At 36.5% G+C, this 21,140-nt stretch overlaps 1 protein-coding gene across 1 annotated transcript in view; it reads left to right on the top strand.

Annotated features, from left to right (window-relative positions):
• The window catches only part of XRN2 (5'-3' exoribonuclease 2), a 75,398-nt gene extending 54,796 nt beyond the window's left edge, over positions 1-20,602 (top strand). The window contains exons 27-30 of the mRNA XM_003363927.5: positions 1,956-2,083; positions 11,152-11,215; positions 16,169-16,307; positions 18,982-20,602. Of these exons, the coding sequence (XP_003363975.4) occupies positions 1,956-2,083; positions 11,152-11,215; positions 16,169-16,307; positions 18,982-19,047 (397 nt within the window). The 3' untranslated portion in view covers positions 19,048-20,602. The remainder of the gene's footprint in view (positions 1-1,955; positions 2,084-11,151; positions 11,216-16,168; positions 16,308-18,981) is intronic.
• The last annotated feature ends 538 nt before the right edge of the window (positions 20,603-21,140 follow it).

Raw genomic sequence — 21,140 nt, 5'->3', positions numbered from 1 at the left:
ATTCTTTGTCTATTTTGCTTTTGCCAAATCATCCACAAAGCATTAAGTCAGTATTTATGCCACAAATATTTGAGACCATTAAATACAACCATTTTGCAGATATTTTAATGACTTTGATACTTTTCTGCTTTTATTTTTTTAAATTCACTTCTATTTCTTTGATTTATGTATTGCTTTATGTGTTGCTTGACAATTCCGTTGTGTTCTCTTAAAAGGTTTTATTATCTTTCTGACAGTTATTTCAAAAGAATGAAACATTCTCTTTACCCTGCAGAAAGTTTTCCCCAAATTAATGTATGACAGAATGTGTTTAAATTGTTAACCAATACATTGGTACACAAAGCCACCAGTCTTGTAGGTTTTTGCTTAACTAGTACTCAGTGATGTCTCATTGTTGCTTGAATTTGCATTTCTTTGCCTTATTAGTGAGATTGAGTCTCTCTTTATTTTCATTGAGGTCACATTGTTTTATAACATTGTGTAAATTTCAGATGTACATCATTATATTTCAGCTTCCATGTAGACTGCATTGTGTTCACCACCACAAGTCTAGTTTCTCTCCATCACCATACGTGTGTGCTCCTTTACCTCTTCCACCCCCCCACTGCCTTCCCCTCTGGTAACTACCAGTCTGTTTGAGATTGAGTTTCTTTTAATGTATCTACTAGTTGTTTGTGTTTCCTCTTCCTTGAATTTCTGATTTTAATCCTTTGCGCTTATTAGCTATGAATTGTCTTTTTCCTAGCTATAGAGAGAACTATATATAGAGAAAGGGGACTTTGAAACCATAACAGGTAAAGCTGAAATAAAAAGAGCAACAGGTTGGGGGAAATACTAATGAGTTACTGTTTATGAATTACTAATGATAACTCATAAATAGATAATTCCAATTCATAGGAAAACCTTAAGATTCAAAATGGATTTAGCAGTAGGTCACCATCAGCATGTGTTTTGCATGGTGAATAGGAAGGGACAGTGTGGCACAGCGGTCAAGAGCATGGGCTTTGGATCCTAAAGATCTAGATTTAAAATACCTTTTCTGCCACTTGACATTTTTGTGCAAGTTACTGAACCGCTCTATGCCTCCATTTCCTCCGTGTAAAATGGGAATGATGGTTACGTCTGCCTCCTGAAGTTGTGCGGATTAAGTGAGCTAATGTCTACCAAGTGCTGGTATAGTTCCTAAACACTGTGTAAATGTTAGCTGTTACTGTGGTGGTTTGTTTGGGAAGTCTTCATTCTTAATAGTAAAATAAATGCAAATTTAAAACATTCTTAAGATATCTTTTTGCGTTATTTCTGCTATTTTAGAAAGCAACATAGAAGGTCCTCTAAACAGAGTTCTGAATTCTGAAGATACTCTTACCTTTGATGTAAATTTCTATTTCAAATTTATCCTGAGAAGATAGTTTTAGAGGAGCATAAAGTTATATGCCCAAATATCTCTTGTGCATTGTTGTCTATAACACTAGTACTAAATGAGAGGACTGGTTTAGTAAAATATATGAGACATTGTCATGGTAAAGTATTCTGTAGATATACATATTATAATTATGAAGACTATGAAAGATAAAGGGAAATGTTTGATAGAGTCAGTTGAAAGTACTAAGATACAGAGTTGCACTGTACACTGATAGCAACAGCATGAGTCATTGAGGATAAAACAAGTATAATACAAAGAAAGAAAAATAGACTCAAATTATTTTTTGCGTAAAATAATATTTAAATGATCGTCAAGTAAGAATCTTGGTTTGACAAATGAACATTTGCTGTCACTGTTACCATCAGGTATTGTTTTGAACTTTGTTAATTACAAATCTTTTAAATTTGCATTTTCTTGATAAGATCTAGTAGTGAGGAGATGACTACTAGTGTGTGTTTAACTTCTGTCAGCTGTGATATAATGGATATGTCTACATCTAATGTTTTTTTTGTTGGTGGGGGTCCTTTTACAGGCATGTTATGCCGAGAGGCTCAGGAACTGGGGTTTACAGCAGTGCCGCACCACCACCTGCGGCTTACCAGGGGAGCTTATACAGGCCGCTGCTGAGAGGCCACGCCCACATTCCAAAACTTATGTCAAGTAAGTTTTTACTAATTGATTATTTTACATGCTAAGTTAAATATTACAACAAAGGCTGGTTTCTAATTTTCATTGCTAAAAATTTATTGTATCAGTGCAGAGATCCTAGACTTAAAAGCATTTAATTTAGAAGAATTACAAGAGAATGCTTCATGCAAAGTCTTTGTTATTTTTATCTTGACTATATATAGCTAATTGAATAATGTGAATTGGATTTCTTATTTTCATTTATAAATTTGCTTCTGAGTGAACGTGGGCAGAAAGAGATATGTGGAATGAATTGCTCTTTATTCCATTAATACAAGTATTGGGACAATTAAGTCAGGTGCAATAGATATTGAATTGCATGACTTCATTATTTGATAAAGCCAGGCATTGCTTTAGGTAGGAATATGCCTTTACCCTTCTGCTTCTGTGAAAACCTTGGCCTTTACCTGACCCATTATACCTTTGTTATATGGACAGAAATGCTTCAGAAATGTCAACCATGAAATTAATCACATAGCATTGGGATTGCAGTGGAAAAGGGAGAAAATAGTTGAATGTTAGACTTCATACATTTTGCGTTAATTTTTTTCTTTTTTTTTTGAGGAAGATTAGCCCTGAGCTAACTACTGCCAGTCCTCCTCTTTTTTGCTGAGGAAGACTGGCCCTGAGCTAACATCCGTGCCCATCTTCCTCTACTTTATATGTGGGATGCCTGCCACAGCATGGCTTGCCAAGCTGTGCCATATCCGCACCCGGGATCCGAACCAGCGAACCCCGGGCCGCCGAGAAGTGGAACATGCGAACTTAACCGCTGCGCCACCGGGCCAGCCCCTTTGCATTAATTTTAAATGGTATCCCCATTTAATGTTATTTTTCAGTTCCATGGCTGTTCCTGTTTATCAAGAAAGTCTAAGGCACGTGCCAAGTTCTCAAAACCACTTTCTTCATGAAGCCTTTGCTTCTCCATTCCTGGTTGTCTGGTAGCTACCCAACCAAACAATGGCAGCCACCCAACCAAACAGTGGCAGCCTGGCAGGGTAGGGGGCAGTGTGGTAAGATGCTAACATTTGTTAATTCAAGTGCCATTCTGCTAGATGGGTAGTGGTATCTCACCAATGTTTTAAATGGCATCTTCTCGATGACTTAGTTGAGCATTTTTTCATGTTTATTGACCACTTGGATATCTTTTTTTTGTCATGTGCCTGTTTGAGTTTTTTGTCCATGTTTCTATTGGATTGTCTATCTTTTTCTTTTTGCTTTGTAGGAGTTCTTTTATATTGTGGTTATGAGATTTTTTTGTATTGGAAATATCTTTTTCCACTTAGTCATAGCCTTTTCACTTTACTTGGTGTCATGTGATGAACAGAGGTTTATGCCAACATTTGGGGAATGTGGTAAAGGGCATGTGGGAATTTATTCTCTTCTTGTAGCTTTTCTGTAACAAAAAATTGAGGACAAAAAGAAATATTCCTAGATATTTGATATGTGTTGACGTTTTTGCAAGTAATATTATCTTTTAAATGTCATTTTCCAATTGTTTGCTTGTATATAGCAATAGAGTTGATTTTTCACTATTGACTTTTTATCCAACAACTTTACTAAATTCATTTATTCTGGAAATTTGGATGTTGTTTTGGATTTTTTGCCTATACAATCGTGTCATCTGCAAGTGACAGTTTTGTTTATTCCTTTTTTAATCTTAATGCCTTTTGGTCTTTTTGTTTTATTAAACTGGCTAGGACCTCTAGTATAATTCATTAAAAGTGGTGATGGTGGACATCCTTGTTTCATTCCCAGTCTTAGGGGAAAACTTGTAATATTTCGCCGTTAAATATGGTGTTTGCTATAGTTTTTTTTTCTTTATAGATAGCCTTTTTTAGATTGAGAAAGTTTCTTTCTATTCCTTGTTTCTGGTGGGTATTGAATTATATCACATGCTTTTCCTTCATCTGTTGAGATGGTAACGTGTTTTTTTTTTTTAATCTGTTATGTGGTGAATTACATGGATTCATTTTCAACTGTTAAACTAACCTGGCGTTACTGAAATAAGCCTAATTGGGTGTGATATACTGTTCTTTTGTATGTATCACTACCTTCCACTTGTCAGTATATCGTGGGGTATGTTTTTCATCTGTGTATAAGAGAGGTTAACTTAGAACTTTCCTTTCTTCACGTATTCTGGCTTCATCAGACAAATTAGAAAGTGTTTCCTACATTTCTGTTCTCTGTAAGGGTTTACTGTAAGATTGTCGTCGTGTCTTAATCCTTAGAAGAATTCGGTGGTGAAGCCATTTGGGCCTAGCAATTTCTTCACGAGGTTTTTAATTATAGATTCAAATTCTTAAGTAGATATCTGTTCCAATTTTTTTTGTTACTTCTTGTGTTGGTTTGAGTAAGCTCTCTTTTTTTGTAGAAATGTGTCCATTTATTCTAAAATTTCAAGTTTATTTCCAGAAGTTGTTCATGATATGCTCTTAATATCTTTTTAATGACTCTAGGGTTTTAAAATTAATTCCTGGTATTGGTAATGTGTATTATCGCTTTTTTTTTTTCCTGTTTTTTTTTGATTAGTGTTGCTAGGGCTTATTTAATTTTATTGGTTACATTTTTTGTTTTTTTTTCTTTTTTATTGAACTAACTTTTAGCTTTGTTGATTCCCTCCCCCCCATCATGTTTGTTTTCTGTTTAATTGATTTCTGCTTTTGTCTTAATTATTCCCTTGTAGTTTCTTTGGAATTAAATTGCTATTCTTTTTCTAATTTTTTGAGATGGAGACTTAGGTAATATATTTGTAGCCTTTCTTACCTAATATATGCATTTGAGTGCTGTAAAAATTTCCCTCTGTCACTTCAGCTTTATTTCATATAGTCATTTTGTTTTGTGTCATATATTCATTATCCTTCAGTTCATAATATTTTCTGATTTCTATTTTATTATATACTCATGGATTATTTAGAAGTATACTGCTAGATTTCTTTCTTAACTGTAGGCTAAATTTCTACAAATGGTATTGCTGGATGAAAATGTATGCTGAATTTCTAGACTTTTGGTTGCTATCACCACATTAACCTCCAGATAAGAGTATACCAGTACTTATACCAGATCAGAGTATACACTTCCTGTAGCAGCAGATGAGAATTTCTAATATCCCAATTCCCACCAATACCAGGTGCTACCATTTTTTAAAAGTTCTTGCTAATTTGATAAGCAAGGAATAATGTATCTTTGTTTTAAAATAGGACTTTTTAAATTGCTTTGATCATATTTTTACTAATCATTTTTTCTTTCATAAATTGCTTGTTCTTGCCCCTTCCTGATTTCTTAATTTGTGTGTGAGTCTTTCTCTTTATATGTGAGAACGTTTTAAGCTCTTTCAAGCTGTAGAGTGCACAGTTAGATCTCCTTTCTAGATTCACAACTCTGTTGGTTGTAGAAAAGACTTGGTGGTGGTTCTGCTTAGAGATGATGAAGGTCTGAACTGATCTATGACAGTGAATTCAAAGTGGAGGAGGTAGGAGAGGAAGAACTGAAGCGCTGGATAATTGAATATGCTTAGGGAGGGAGAGAACATTCAAGATGAGGTTCATGTGTGCACTGTGGGCACCTGGGTTATAATGAGGCCTTTGACAGAATTTGGAAACCCAGGAGGATGAAGGAATATGGAAGAATATGATGAGTCTGGTTTTTATGGAGGTTGAAGTGCCTGAAGACATTGAAGTCATCTACTGGTAGCTAGTAATATGGGTCTGATACTTGCTCAAGAGAGGGTTGGAGAGAGAAAATTGGGAATCATCTGCATATAAACCAGAAATGTAAAAGTTCAAGAAGGATTAGATAGGTGAATGAATTTTAATTGCCCTGGGTTATGAGAGAATCTAGAAAAGCTTGGGGTTGTGAGGTTGGACTTCCTAGAAGGCAACTATGTCATTTCACAAATGATTCCCTGATAGCTTTGTACAAGATGTGTTGGATAAATAATTGGCCTAATCTAGAATGGTCACTGCGGGATAGTAGATTGGTCACAGTTGTATGATAAGCCCAGACAAATACTGCTAACTATCAAGAAAAAAAATCCCACATTCTCTGGTGTTTTCCCCAATACTCTTTACCCATAGTTCAACATAAGATTTGGTTCTTGTTTTCTTTTAGTTTACTATTGTTAAGACTTTTCTGGGATATTTATTTTGTGTTCTCTCGTGACCTTTAGATTTCATATTTATGCAGATAGAACTAATCCCTGCCTATCTGTCAATCAGTGTCTCCATCCGTCCATATCTATCTATATCCTGTTCTAATTTTTACCTGATCCTTTATATTTATATTTTCTTTTGAATCCTAAATCCTTTATTTTGAGATTTTATTCATTTGTTTATTTTTATTGAGGTAACATTGCTTTATAACATTATATAAATTTTGGGTGTATCCTTAGTATATTTTGACTTCTGTATAGACTACATAATGCTTACCACCAAAAGTCTAGTTTTCATCCATCACTATACAAATATACTCCTTTACCTTTTTCCCTCCCCTCACTCCTTTTTCCCCCTCTGTTAACTACCAATCTGTTCTCTGCATCTATGTGTTTATTTGTTGTTTTTAAATTTTCCACATATGAGTGAAATCACATGGTGTTCTCCATCTGACTTATTTAGCTTAGCATAATACCCTCAAGGTCCATCTCTGTCTTTGCAAATGGCAAAATTTCATCTTTTTTTATGGCTGAGCAGTATTTCATTGGAATACTAAATCTTGTAGGGTAGTATTACCCTTTTAGAAAGAGCAGTCATTTCAGATGTTTTAACCAAGACCTTGTTTTCCCCATGAATCCGTGTTTGTCAGGATGCTTAATACCAAAGTGCATGTGTTTAAGTATGTTTATTTTACCTTCTGGTCTTAATTAGATCTGTGGAATAATGTTAATTATAAACTTTGGAAATGTTGAAGGTAGTTTTTTTTATCCCTAATGCTGCCTTCTTGAAACGCTAAGCTTCTGAGCTTCCTGACTGAGGAGGTGGTTCTCCTCTGGTCCTCCTGAAATAAAATAGCATGAAGAGTCATCGCAACCAACAGCACAAGTGCATGCGAAACTTGGAGTAGCAGAGCGTAATGGAGGGTAGTTAAGAGAACAGAGCCCCTGGCTTTCACTCTGCCCCTTAATAGCCTGTGACCTCGGGCAGGTTTTTGTCAGTACTCCCATTTCCTCATTTCTAAAATGGTACAGAGTACCCATCTCACAGAATATCCACAATAAGTGAGTTTAAGTTATTAAGCACTTGAAACAGTGCCTAGCACATTAGTAAGTGCCGTGAAAGTATTAAATGATAAAAAGATCAGCTTTCCTTTTTGTAGAATTTTGAACTTAAAAATTTGGTCAGAAATGTTTGTTTTAGTAAAATTGAGATCTAAACTGTTTAATCTTTAAAAAAAATTTTAAGATTATACTTATTTTCTTCATGTGGTACAAAATTACACTCTAGAAGGGCCATTTGGTCAAACTGCCAACTCTCTGTCAATCGTCTCCTAGGTGTTTCTTACTGTTGGTCTTCGATGTGTCAGCTTTTGGCTGATGAGTCATTGTTTGGGTACTGATAACTTGTTGGAGTCAGTGCAGCCCTGAGTACTCAGTGTCAATAAAGCATTTCGTGTCTGCAGCCCAGAGAACCTCATAGGTCACTTCTCTTCATTTTAGTTGGTAAACTTGTCAATCAGCTGCATTTGAAAAGAGATTTTTGATTAGTGCAATCAGTAAACATGGACTCTTTTCTGTGATTGCTATGCTGATTAGGTAAATTGTCACTTGAGGAGCTGTTGGTGAAGCCTTGGTTTATGTGGCCTTAGAGCTCTAGGAAAGGGATGAGTTTTTAAAGACCCAAGGAAAATATTAACTGTCATTTTCCCTCCTCCCCTGTACCTTTCTGAAGTGCAATTCACTATCTCGGGATTTTTTTTCTCCCTCTCAAATGGATCTTCTGTTAGAGCCATACAAATGAATGATAAGTTTGTTTTACCTTCTACTTCATTACTTATCAGTCAGGAAATATTTCTGTTTTATGAATACTTAAGGGCTTATATATATTGTTCAGAGCCACATGAAGAGGTTTGTTTGAAAGTAGCCTTGAGGTTTTTTTTTATTGAGCCTTCTTATTTTTGTTTTTTGTATTGAAAGCAAGAGATGTTTTAATAATTGTGTGACAACTTTTATGTCTTAGAAAATTTGCTTAGGTTTTAACAAAAAAACTCTAGATTTTGCATGTGCTGGCATTGATTTATGTGAAAAAAAATTGCTCTGGAGGTAAGAAATAGTAAAAGCAAAATAGAGAAGGAAGCACCTGATGTACTGAAAGTGATGGAATAGAACTTTTTCCTTTTTCTGGGTTCTTAATGGGTGTATTGGCAAGACTATGGAGAAGGGTTCCCCCTCCACAAAAAGCATTTATGCTTAATGAACTTTACGTTAATTCTGCTTAGAAATATTGATGTGCTTAATCTAACATGCAGTATATTTGAATCTAGTGAGTATGTATTCCTGATGGTGATGACTTTTCAAACTCCCCTTGTACTGTTTCTAGGAGAAAATATACAAGGTTTTTTTTCTGCCTTTATTTTTCATAAAATATTAGGATAAGCATTTCTGAAGACTTTTCTTTTTTTTTTTTTAAAGATTTTATTTTTCGTTTTTCTCCCCAAAGCTCCCCGGTACATAGTTGTATATATTTTTTTTAGTTGTGGGTCCTTCTAGTTGTGGTATGTGGGATGCTGCCTCAGCATTGCTTGATGAGCGGTGCCATGTCTGCACCCAGGATTCGAACTGGCAAAACCCAGGACTGCCGAAGTGGAGCGCATGAACTTAACCGCTCAGCCACAGGGCCGGCCCCTTGAAGACTTTTCTTATTGTAGATGTGTCTTTTTATTTTCTTCATTCAATTTTAAATTATTAGGGATCCTATTTGGAAGCCTCTGTAAGTACGATGGAGAGTATGTAGTCTGTGATGATAGCATATATAAAGAGATACTGTGGAACCAGATTCACGGAATTCAGTTTTAATGGTAAAAAGGGACGTGTTTCCAGGATAACCACAGTGATTCTGGGACATGTAAAGTACAGAACTAGACAGGGGTCCAAATGAAATTCACTGTATTTCTTTTGACTTTTGTTATATTAGCTAATTTTGTGTATGTGAGACACTAAAATAAAACACTTTGGGAACATTTTAACCAGTTCTCAGTAAACTAATTTTTATATAATATCTGAATAGACCAGTGGACTTCAAGTTTAACAAAGTAATGATCAGAAAACGTGGCCCAAATGTTGATTTTACTTTCAGTAGAGTGCCTTCTCATAAATGTGATCATTGAAAATCTTTTATGTGTTGAGATAAGTATATCTTAAACATTTTTCCATAGAAACTAACCACACAGATGAACTGATTGCTGTTTTTGTAAGAGTTTCTGGGTTTACCTCTTCTGATTATGCTTTTCTGATAGTGAGTAGTGTGTAGTAGTGATTCAGAAGTTAGTCTCGGCCTACACTAGGGATCCTTCTTGCCCTCTTTTCTGTGGATTGTGCGGCACTTAGCTTCCTGAGTTTGCATTTAGGTTTTGAATATCTAATGACCACGGTGAAACCTCCTCAGCATTGTTCCTCAGTTTGACTACTACTAGTTAAGTTTAAGAGAGAAAAAAGGCACTTAGTTCAGATTGTCTAGAGGTGCCACCTTTCTTTAAATGCAAAATGAGATTCTGTGTGAAAGTAGTGGTAGTGAAGGCTTCCTTGTTCCTTTCCGAGAGAAGCATCTTGTGGGTCTGGCTGCTGGAAACCCCTGGTGCTAACCATGGACCCAGGGGCAGTGAGCTATCGCCACTCCTCACAGCTGCTCCCCTAGGGGGTAGCTTGTCCCTTTTGGAAACTTTCTTCAGTCTGCCGTTGTCAGCCGTGTTGAGGTGGGAGGAAGCCTGGAGCAGAAGTAGCCAGTTTGATGCTGGAATCATTGTAAGCAGCCAGATACTTTACTTGTTCCATATTTTCCTGCGTACAGGATTTTTAAAGCACAGTTCTACTTTTCTTTCTTTTAAGTCAAGCTGGATTGCATTTTTTTGGTTCCTAACCAGAGATAAGCTTTCATTTCTTCTTTCCTTTAAGAAAGTAATTTTGAAAAGCATGTTTCTAGTTTGTGTTTCCATTAAAATGTGAGCCTGAATACATTATGGTAAGCCTTGTTGTCCTTGGGTCTCCGGAGTCTGGAGGAGGTTACTGTCCTCACACAGTAAACTCATTAGACAACTCCTGGAACTAGCTGTTTTAATTAGGTCACATGCAGACCCTGCTGAAGGGTGGCCAAGGTGACTGTAAGACTGGAGACCGGAGTGATGGTTAGTTCATAGTGACCTGCTGAGCTACTGAGCGCCCTGGCTGACCTGTGTTGTAGGGTGTTCCTTTCATCCCGTTTATGTGGAGGAGCAGCAGCCTTTTGTTTCTTGTTAGATGTTGCTAGTTCAGCTTTGTATTAGGGGAAGAGTTTTGACTGGTGGAAAACAATAGAAAAGTGGTGGTTCCTTCATTTCCGTGTCTTCCTGGCCTGTGTTGGAGAGATTGTGTACTCTCCACTTTAAAAGGTTATAATAGCTGGGTAAGTCAGGATTCCTTTCCAGTTTGCATGTTTACGGGGGAAATTTCAGAATTTTTATTAAAGTTATTATTAGTTCAGTTTGTGTTCATGGAAGAACCCTAAATCCCTTCCTTTTGTACAGCATTTAAAATACAAATGTGAAAAGAATATATATCTTTACGTACACATGCACACATATATAGTGAGTGAGAGAAATGTGTAAGTTTAATGACCAAGGTTTCTAAAACTGTTTCGTTATCAAAGGAAAAATAATAAAAAACCCAAAAAATTTACTCACCCTGTTGGTTTCGTATCTTTTTACATTTTCAGTGTGTGTAATTATGCTAGTTTATTTGGTTTAAATTCTATCTCAGATTTGTTTTCAAGAATTTTTAATTATAAAATATGTAGGTAGCTTAATATGTGATTACTTTAAAAAATCTTCCGTTTAACCCTTCCCTATTTATTTTCCAGACATGAGGCCCCAGGATTCCTGGCGAGGGCCTCCTCCCCTTTTCCAGCAGCAGAGATTTGACAGGTAACATTAAAGCAAAGATGACTTAAATCTTTTCCACATCAACATTTTGAGGTTTGGGCTTTCTCCATGGTTTGAAAAATACTTTCTTCCCTCTAAATGGTTTGTTTTGTCCCTGTCCTCTAGGAAAATAGATAGTTAACACATTGAAGTAAAAGACTCATGTTTATATACTTTTCTACTTTTCTTGGTTCTTGGCCTGTATTTTACTGAAGCTTTTGAGCTGAAAAATGCAACACAGAGAGCTTAAAATTGTATTAGGTTTTGGTCAGGCTAAACAAATTTCTTTTTGGAAGGGTTGTGCAGCTTAATGAGGCATAACTAATGGTGTTCCACTTTTATCACTGCTGTGCCGGCAGTGCAGCATTAGTACAGACCAACCATTGATTCTGGCTACAAACCTCTTGAAGTCCTAATCAGCTTCTTTGGTACAACTTTTTCAGGGCTGACAAGCCTATTGTAGGGCAGTGTCACTGTAGGTCAGTAGTTATTAGTTGCCACTGAAAACAGTTTCTTTAACTACTTAAGACTGAACTGAATTAAACGCAGAAGGGACTCAGAAGAGGATTATGGGATCTGCAGTCTAATAAGTACCACGGACTAGGAAGAATGTGACATGGTTTAATAACAAGGGATGTTTGACATGTGTTCTTTCATTGATGAGTTGTGTGCTGCTAAGTCAGGTGGTTTCTACATGACAAGACAGCTAGGCATGTTATGAATAATTATATTAACATCTGTAGAATAATTTTTTAAAGGGCAGCTTTAAAATCTATCATTTCATGCTGGTTTTGTCAGCATCAGTAAATGCTAAAACACATTAAGCCCCATCATAGTAAGGCTTCCTTCTTTGCCTTCCCAGTTCACTCTGTTTTGTTCCCCTTTCTTCTACTGATTTAGCAGTCTGATCTCTTCACATCTAAAACGCATCGTGTTATTATGAACAGGGTTATAAATGCTGTTCCCCTTTTAAGAAAACTCTTTCTGTAGAGACTCCAAAACTTCATTATTTTCTTCAAGAACAATTGTTTATTAATAGTATCAACTACTTAGTGCAAACTACATTTTAAATTTAAGATGACTACTCATGCTTATGTTTTGTTTTCAGTATAAGTGCTCAGAGCACAGTGTATGTACTACGTCAACATCCTTAGAGTAGCATCATTTTCAGACAAATGAGTAAGGGGTAAATTTTTTCTAAATTACATATTATCATGAGAACTATCTCATTTTAAATAATTGTCTTTCTGCATTAGATTTGTTGAGTTTAAGACTTGGTTTCCCAACTTTGTTACTTTCTTCTTCCCCATATTATTAATAATCACTAATATTTATCATCTGCTTATGAAGTGTTAGCACTGTGCTAACGTGCTTTTAGAAATAGACTTCGTTTATTTCTCCTAGCAACCCTTTGAAGTTGATGATGATGTTTTTACAGATGAGGAAACTGAGGCATACAGATCCACTAGCTTACCTAAGATCTCTCTTTCATGTCTTCACTACGAAACTTTTCACTCTAACAGAACTCATCAGAGTACTTTGAGCATAATATTACAGTAAAGCCATACGGACTTCAAAGGGAGGATTCCACTTCTGAGGCATTCTTTCTTCAGTCCCAGCAGCTTTCTTTCCCTGTACACAGTAAAAGTTAGCTACTAAGATCATCACCATTGTCCTGATATCCATCATTTTTTTGTTCTTCTGCCCTAGCCAAGTACCAGTATTGTCCTGACTGGCTTTGTGAACCCAACAGATTAAGGACAGGTTTTCGGGGGACATTTTTGGTTTAGTTTTGGTGAGAAACTTAAAATCATGCCTTAAAGCAAAAGTTAAATATGAGCATAATAGAATTCTCTCTTATGTCTTAAATTGTGGTCATTTAAGAAATATACCATTTATTCATAAAGAAAACAAAGTTTGAATTTTCTACCCTAAACTTCTCCATTCGCCTATAGCAGATACAGTATATCATCATTTCTATAGCACCTGTCAGTCTGACCATTCTGACCTTAGAAGACATAGAGGAGAAAATATAAACTCAGTCACTTTGGCTTTGCTGAGATGTCACAGCTCGTAAGTAGTAGAATTCTTATCAGAACCAGGCTTTACTGATCCTTAGTTCATTCTTTTCCACAACACTACTTTGAGGGTTTGGTTGAGAACCCTGTTAGAAAAGAACATTTTGAATGTACCTTTTTTCCTAAACTACACTGTTTCTTGAATTATTTTCTACTTTGAGGTAGTATTTACAGTCCGTGTATTTATTTCGTTTAAAAATACAACAGGAACACACCCTCCTTGTCTCCCACACACAGACCGCCTGGTGTTAGTAGTGCTGATATTAAGCGGAGATGTCCAGCATTGGAGTTCTCTTCATTACTGCGTTCTGCCCCACTGTGTGTGTTCTTCTTGCCAGTGGACACGTCTTCTCTTTTCTGGCCAAATCCAAGGCAGCCATTTAGTTTTAACTTCTGAGTGTTAAGCTCAGTCGTGCCACTTCTTTAAAGACTCTGATTTGCCATATGTGTAAGTTAAAAATATCCAAATTGATAGAAGTAACTTGACATTACCAGCTGTTTTCCAAAACAGTTAATTCAGAAACGTCTTTGTTGCCGTCTGTGATGCTAATGCTTCAGTAAGTTGTCCCAGTCATTAGCTGCTAATTTTAAACAGTTAAAATGTGTCAACCTCGACCTTCCATTCCAGATGTAAAATGTATTTTCCAAAGAAAATTTCGGTTTGTAAGTATTTGCAAATTAATATAATTAGTATAGAAATAGGATAAACTTGTGGGAAATAAAAGACCTTTCTGCCTGTAAAAAGCAAAACAGGGTAGAACATGCCTTTCTTATTTTGTTTTTTCTGCTTAATTGTAATTATTTTTATAAAAATTATCTTTGTCAAAAACATCTTAAATAATCATTTCAAACAAAAAGGAGAACTTTGTGTTTTTAAACTGTAGCTGTGTTCCTATTTTTAAAACATAAAGTAATATAAAATTTATAATGCGTATTATCCATACCAGCAGATTTTCTGAAACTCAGTTGAGTGAGTTTTATCATTGTAAAACTGAAAAGAAAACTTGATTACAGTTAATACCGTATGTGAGTTGCGTTTTTGGCATGTGTTTTGCGTCAATGGCCCAGTTTTGATGAGCCTCCTTGGTCACAGCACAAACCCCAACCCCTCACTCCTGCAGAGACCAGAAGAGACCATTCCTGTCTCTGTGCACAGACCTGTTCTTGCCAAACAGATGAAGCACTCTTGCTAAAATGTATTTGTATTAGTAAGGAACGTGAAAAATAATTAAAAGCCCTGAATATATGCATATTGTTTCTAAGATACAGATTTATCTTTTATTTTATTTTGGTTCACTTACAGCAAATTATGTTATTAGAGCTTTGGTTTCACTGCTGTGAAGAACAGCATTGGCCTCTCTAGAGTTCTTCAGAGAGCTGTTCTTTGAGTCATCACGCAAAAATAATCTCTGGTGTTTAAAAAAAAAGAAAAAGGCAAGCTCCAAGTGAAGGGAGGAGAGTAGGGGGTCGAGAGGATGGATTCAGGCCTGAATAGCTGTAAGAATGCATTACTCAATGAGCACAACTTCAGGCTTTTTTCCCTAAGACGTAGGAAGTGAAATTTCTCTGCTGATACCGTTACAGCTGATACTAGCTAGTCAGTGCTTTAGCAAATTTAAAGTTTTGTTGTAATTCTTCCTAACATTTCTAATGGCCCCGAACCTTCTAACGTTAAAATATACTGGAGAATTTTGCTTCTGTTTCTTTGTAGTGACTGTTCTATAAAATGGAAGTTGAGGAAAATGCCTCAAGGAGAAAGTTGTGTCTTAAATGATATTGCCTTTAAAAGGTCTATCTTTGCTACATTAAGTTTATGTGACAATTTTAAATTGTTATGATTTAATACATCATACCTGTTGCTTTATATCTACAAAGTTAAAATAGGCACTTGAAGACAATTAAAACATTTCTTTTGACTAATAATCTGGGCCGGCAAACTGGGTTTTCATAGCTGTCGAATCTGTGTTCCCATGTAAACTGTGCACCAAATGCCAGTCAGCCCATGCCAATTAGTGCTCACGTTGCTAGGTCACCGTGGTCACTTGAAAGCTGCAGCAATAGAACTTGAAAAGGTTTCCTCCCGATCAGACCTTCTGACATATTGAGCAGAATAATGGCTGGGAAAAAACAACCAAGTCCCCTACCCTAGATTCAAAATGCTCAGCAGTAAGAATTCATTTGCAACCTGCAATTAACTAGAAAGAATGAACTCCAAGAATGAGTCTGGACATTTTTTTAAAATAAAGCCTCATTCTCCGTCTTGTACATGTTTATTCTTTGGATAGCATCTTAAATGTACCACCTTGGTGATCTTGGGTTCAAATCTTTAAGTGACCAAAAAAGAAATTTCACAATTGAAATTGAACAAAATATATTTTAAGTCAGATCTTTCTGATTCAGTTGAGTTTTAATGCCCTTTTTAATAAATGCTGATACTTCATGAAACATGTTAGACTACACTAGGTATGAGGGACATAGAGGCCACTCTGATACTGTATATCCCATATGACAAATCTGGGCAAATTGGATTGTCCTAAAATTTGGAGATGATACCTGCCAGTTTTTTTTTTTTTTTTTTTTTTTAGATTTTTTATTTTTTCCTTTTTCTCCCCAAAGCCCCCCAGTACATAGTTGTGTATTCTTCGTTGTGGGTTCTTCTAGTTGTGGCATGTGGGACGCTGCCTCAGCGTGGTCGGATGAGCAGCGCCATGTCCGCGCCCAGGATTCGAACCAACGAAACACTGGGCCGCCTGCAGCGGAGCGCGCGAACTTAACCACTCGGCCACGGGGCCAGCCCCAGATACCTGCCAGTTTTATTTTAGACTTTTGGCTATATAACAGGCTTGGCTTCTAATGCAAACATGATGCTTTTCCACAGAGGCGTTGGGGCTGAACCTCTGCTGCCATGGAACCGGATGCTCCAAACCCAAAATGCAGCCTTCCAGCCAAACCAGTACCAGATGCTAGCCGGACCTGGCGGGTATCCACCGAGACGTGATGATCGTGGAGGGAGACAGGTGATACAAAGTGGACTGTGGGATGAAAAGCATACTGCTTACTTCGTGCTTAGCCATGCCTCTTGGGACTGCTATTTTCTTAAAAACATTTCTGGATAAGATATTGATAGAATAGCTCAGCTGAACTTGGGTCCCTCATTAAAAATGTATATAGGGTGAGTGTCTGCCTCCCTAAATAGCTCCTGTCTTGAAGATGCTGAAGAATTTCCAACCCAAAAGCCTTTTTAATCATAGCAGTCAGTGATATTTAGCCCAAATATAGTTGGCCACCTAAATACATTTTTTATCCTTTAAGGGTAGTGCTCTTTGTCTTAGTAGAAACTAAATCTCATAATAATTTTCTAGAAACTGGAAGTAAGAATCTGTCTTTTCAGTTATCTTTTTTTGTGTGTGAGGAAGATTGGCCCTGAGCTAACATCTGTGCCATTCTTCTTCTATTTTGTATGTGGGATTCTGCCACAGCATGGCTTGGTGAGTGGTGTGTAGGTCTGTGCCTGGGATCTGAACCCAGGAACCCCTGGCCGCCGAAGCAGAGTGCGTGAACTTAAGCACAACACCACCAGGCCAGCCCCTCAGTTGTTATCTTAGAAGTCTCCTGTCTTGATTAATCTGATATCATTTCTCATGGACAGAAATCTCTCCTTCATAATTTTCCACGTTTGTCTACTAAATTTAATAGCTAATAGCTACATTGAATAAGTATGATGATTCCTAGACAGGCTTAGTAGATGTAAGCTTCATTTCCTGCTCTTTATAGCATCCAGTTTTAGCAATATTTAAGACAGAGGTCTATTTGCCTCAGTCTATTTGTCCCCCAGCCGTTTGACACCCTGGCCAGTATTTACATGCTCTTTAATCAAATCTTTGCCCAAGAGCAGGATGGGCATGCTACCGTTTATAGTGCATGTGGTATTTGTGGAATACGGCACCTGCGGTGATGTGCAGTGGTTTGTAAATTGCTTACCTGGTGTTGCCTACAGGCCTTCTGCAGTGCCTCGAATATTAATTTTCTAACTCAGCTTCTTGCCATTTGTCCCTATGTGTAAGACCTGTCTTTTGACAACTAAGAAAAATCTTTTTTTACCCTTTTTTTGGTGTATTCTTACAAGTTTCTGTTCACTTTACAAGAAAATAATCATCTTAATTGTCTTTTGAGAGAATTTTATTACAATTCATTAAAATCGGTTCATATAATTTTACTTTGAATGCTGTCAGCCCAAGACCTCTAAAAATCCTATCAGTATATTGATATGCTACTAGAGTCAAGATGATACTAGACAATCTAATAATGAGTATTTTTGAAATGAGGGCATATTTATAACTAGAAGAAACTTTGAAGAATGTGTAGTCCTATCACCTCATTTTCTAAGTCAGAAATGGAAACCCTAAAATGCCTGGAATTTTAGGGACTGGGTGCCCTGTACATCATTTTTCCTGCCTCCTTCAGAGATCTTCCCTTTAAAGGAACTGTCCGCTGTTAGACTGGTAACAGTAAATTCTAAATTTACTGTTGGTAAATTTATAATTCTCTTAGGACCTTTTAGAAATAGATTTTTTTCCTTGGTCTCTTTTCCACTGAGGCACTTTTTATTAAATCACAATTTTTAAAGCACTATAAAGTTGTAGAAGTTTATTATTAAAAACAATATAATTGGGGCCAGCCCCGTGGCTGAGTGGTTAAGTTCACGCACTCCGCTTCGGTGGCCCAGGGTTTCGCTGGTTGGATCCTGGGCGCGGACATGGCACTGCTCATTAGGCCACGATGAGGTGGTATCCCACATGCCACAACTAGAAGGACCCACAACTAAAATATGCAACTATGTACTGGTGGGATTTGGGGAGAAAAGGCAGAAAAGAAAAAAAAAGAGACGATTGGCAACAGTTGTTAGCTCAGGTGCCAATCTTTAAAAAAAATATATAATTATGACTTCACGATATTTTTAGTGAAGTTTATATGACTAAACAAGGCCTTAGTCTACATTGTGGCCTTGATGGTCTGCACATATTCATATTCTAATGTAATGCTCTGAGTGACAACTTGGGGAATGGGGTCCATTTCAGAATCCTGGAGGCCTAGAAAGGGAGTTGTGATAGAAGAGGTGTCATGTATCTTAGGTAGTACAGAAAAGTTATTTGCAAGCTACCATGGTAGGTTATGAATATCACCAGTAATTGATTATGTACTGACTTAATGTGTTAATGCTCTACTGTTTATAGCTAAACAAAAAAAAAGTCACGAAAACAGTTCATTAGGTCTTAACTGACTTAGCATGCTCTCGGCTTGGTTAAGCAAAGTGACTTTCCTAGTGTAATATGTCTAAAAATGATGTGGGTACCTTACCAAAATGTATCTTGAATTACTGCTTGGAGTGGTAGGGAAGATTGAGAACCACTAGTGTTTTACACAAAACGCTGAACTACAGTTCATTTGTGTGCATTTTAAGGAATTTTCTTAAGTGCTTGTTAAGGCTTGTTCGGTTAGTTTTCAGTGACAGCGTGTGTGCTAGAGTTCAGCTTTGCAGCAAGCTTTGTATAAAGCTGTGGAGACCTTCCATGTGATGTATCTTTAAGACATTCAGCTTCTTCATGGTGTTTTTTCCATAGAGATGTAAAATTAATTTACTTGCAGAGGTGTTAATCCAGAATATAAACTCTTTCTTTTGCTTGTTTTCAGGGATATCCCAGAGAAGGAAGGAAATACCCTTTGCCACCACCTTCAGGAAGATACAGTTGGAATTAGGCTTTTGTAAAGCTTTCCGAAATCCTTTCATCATTCTACAATTTTATGCTATTTGTGGAAAGATTTCTTTCTCAAATAGTAGTTTTTAATAAAACTACAGTACTTTATGTATTTCTTTTAACTGTGTATATTTCTACTGATCTGATCTCACTGTTTTATGTTGCTTTCCAAAGATGTGTGTTGCATAATACAGTGGATCTGAATTTATTATTGCTTGTAAAACACATTTGATGGAATAGGGATACTGGTTTTTCATTATGGTTAAAAATCAAACCAGCTGTGGATCTCAAAACACAGTGAATTCTAGATCATCTAAGACCCATGCTGATTTTTAATGCACAAGAATTAGGTATGAACTCTAGAGCTGGAACCCTCAGCCAACTAGAGTATATATTGTTCAGTATTTCTTTGGAAACATTTCATTAATGTACTTGTCTTATGGAAATTTCTGGACTTTAGTAAAAAAAAAAAAAAAACCCTCTGGTCTCTTGTGTTCTTATTCTTTTACAGTATTTCAGCTTTGAAAATCACAGCCAAGCATTATTTTTTTAATCAGTTTTGCAGAAAAAAATTTCTACAATTTGATGTCAAAAGAAAATCAATGAAGATGTCAATTTTAAGAGGATATGGTCGATAAGACAACCCAACCAACCCATGTATTAGTATGTCTGTCAACTACTGATTTGGCTAACAGTAAAATCTTTGTGAGAATAAATTATTTACATTTTACAAATTTCATGTAGACTTCTCCAGTTTTAAGGACTTGTTTTAAATCTTTCAGAAAAATTGAAAAGTTTAATTTGTAGTCTATGCTCCCTTAGCATATTTTATGCATTATTTCATAATAGATTTAATTTGTAGTCATTTTTTTTATTGCTACTACTCACACTATAATTCCTTAAATTTATGCTTGAAGTTCACACACAGCACTTCCAGGTGCATTTTCATTTCATCGCCACAACAAATTTGGATACACGTATCAAGAGTCTTGCTGCTTTGTTTCCATTGTTCCATTCTAGCCTAAGATTGTAAAATAAGGTTTCTCTTTGAACTTCTGATTTAGGATATTTTTGCTTTAATATTCAGCTAAGGCACACTTGTTAATCTTAGTTTTATGTGGGAAAAATCCCACCTTAACTTTGAATGGGAAGGTATTTTGAAGCTATTGAGTTCATTGCTGGTGATGGGTGAATAGAGTAGGGTCCTTTATTGTTGAGACAAAGCGTTTCTCTGCTGGAAATTAACACAGCCATTATATATTACCTGCACAATACAGTAAAGTACTGCTAATGCCTTCTGTTAAATTTTTCGAGTTTATCTTCCAAATATTAAAATGTATAGCCACGTAAATCAAGTATTGCATGTTCCAAAGGAGCCCATATAAATGTCCTGATGTGTATAGCTCCATAGGTACCCAAAACCCACACTTGTACAGAACCTATGTTTTCTCAGATCTTTGGTTTTGTTTTGTTTTAAGCCATCATGAGTGTGTCTGTAAAATAATTCAGTTTTCCCTTGGCCTTTTCACAATTAAATGTAACTTTGAAACATCAAATGTGAAAATGAATGTTGGAAGTGTTGTTTTGAAGACATCTGATGGAAGCGTGATGGCTGGATTCCCTCTAACAGGTGGTGGCCCTGAAGGACATCTGCCAGCTTGCTGGACGCTCACTTCTGGGCCTGCTCCATTCCTTCACCCCTGCTGCTTTCTCTCTCTATTCCTCCTCCATCTCTTTCCAAGTTTTCCCATGTTTGAACCTTGCAGAAAAATGCCGTGTTATTTCAACAAGTAAACGCTTTTTAGAACTTTAAAATCAAATGTCTAAAGCTATAAATATCCCCTCCATATTCGGATGTAAAAGTGAAGTCAACGGGCCAATTTTAAATAATTAACTGTACTCCATTATATTTAAGTAGGGCAGTTTTTCGGGGGCTCATAGTAAAGATGCTTAAAAATCTTAGAACCTGGAAACAGCCTGACTTTATTGTGGCGCTAAGGGCCCTTAATGAGCAGTTGTCTTCCCTGTAAAGATCAAATGAGGTATGCACGTTAAAGTACAAGGCCGTCTACAAACTACCGTCAGACTGCCGTT

Source organism: Equus caballus, chromosome 22 (assembly GCF_041296265.1).
Source record: "Equus caballus isolate H_3958 breed thoroughbred chromosome 22, TB-T2T, whole genome shotgun sequence".
Taxonomy (NCBI): domain Eukaryota; kingdom Metazoa; phylum Chordata; class Mammalia; order Perissodactyla; family Equidae; genus Equus; species Equus caballus.
Note: the sequence above shows the minus strand (reverse complement) of the source record. Positions and strands in the feature narration are given on the sequence as shown.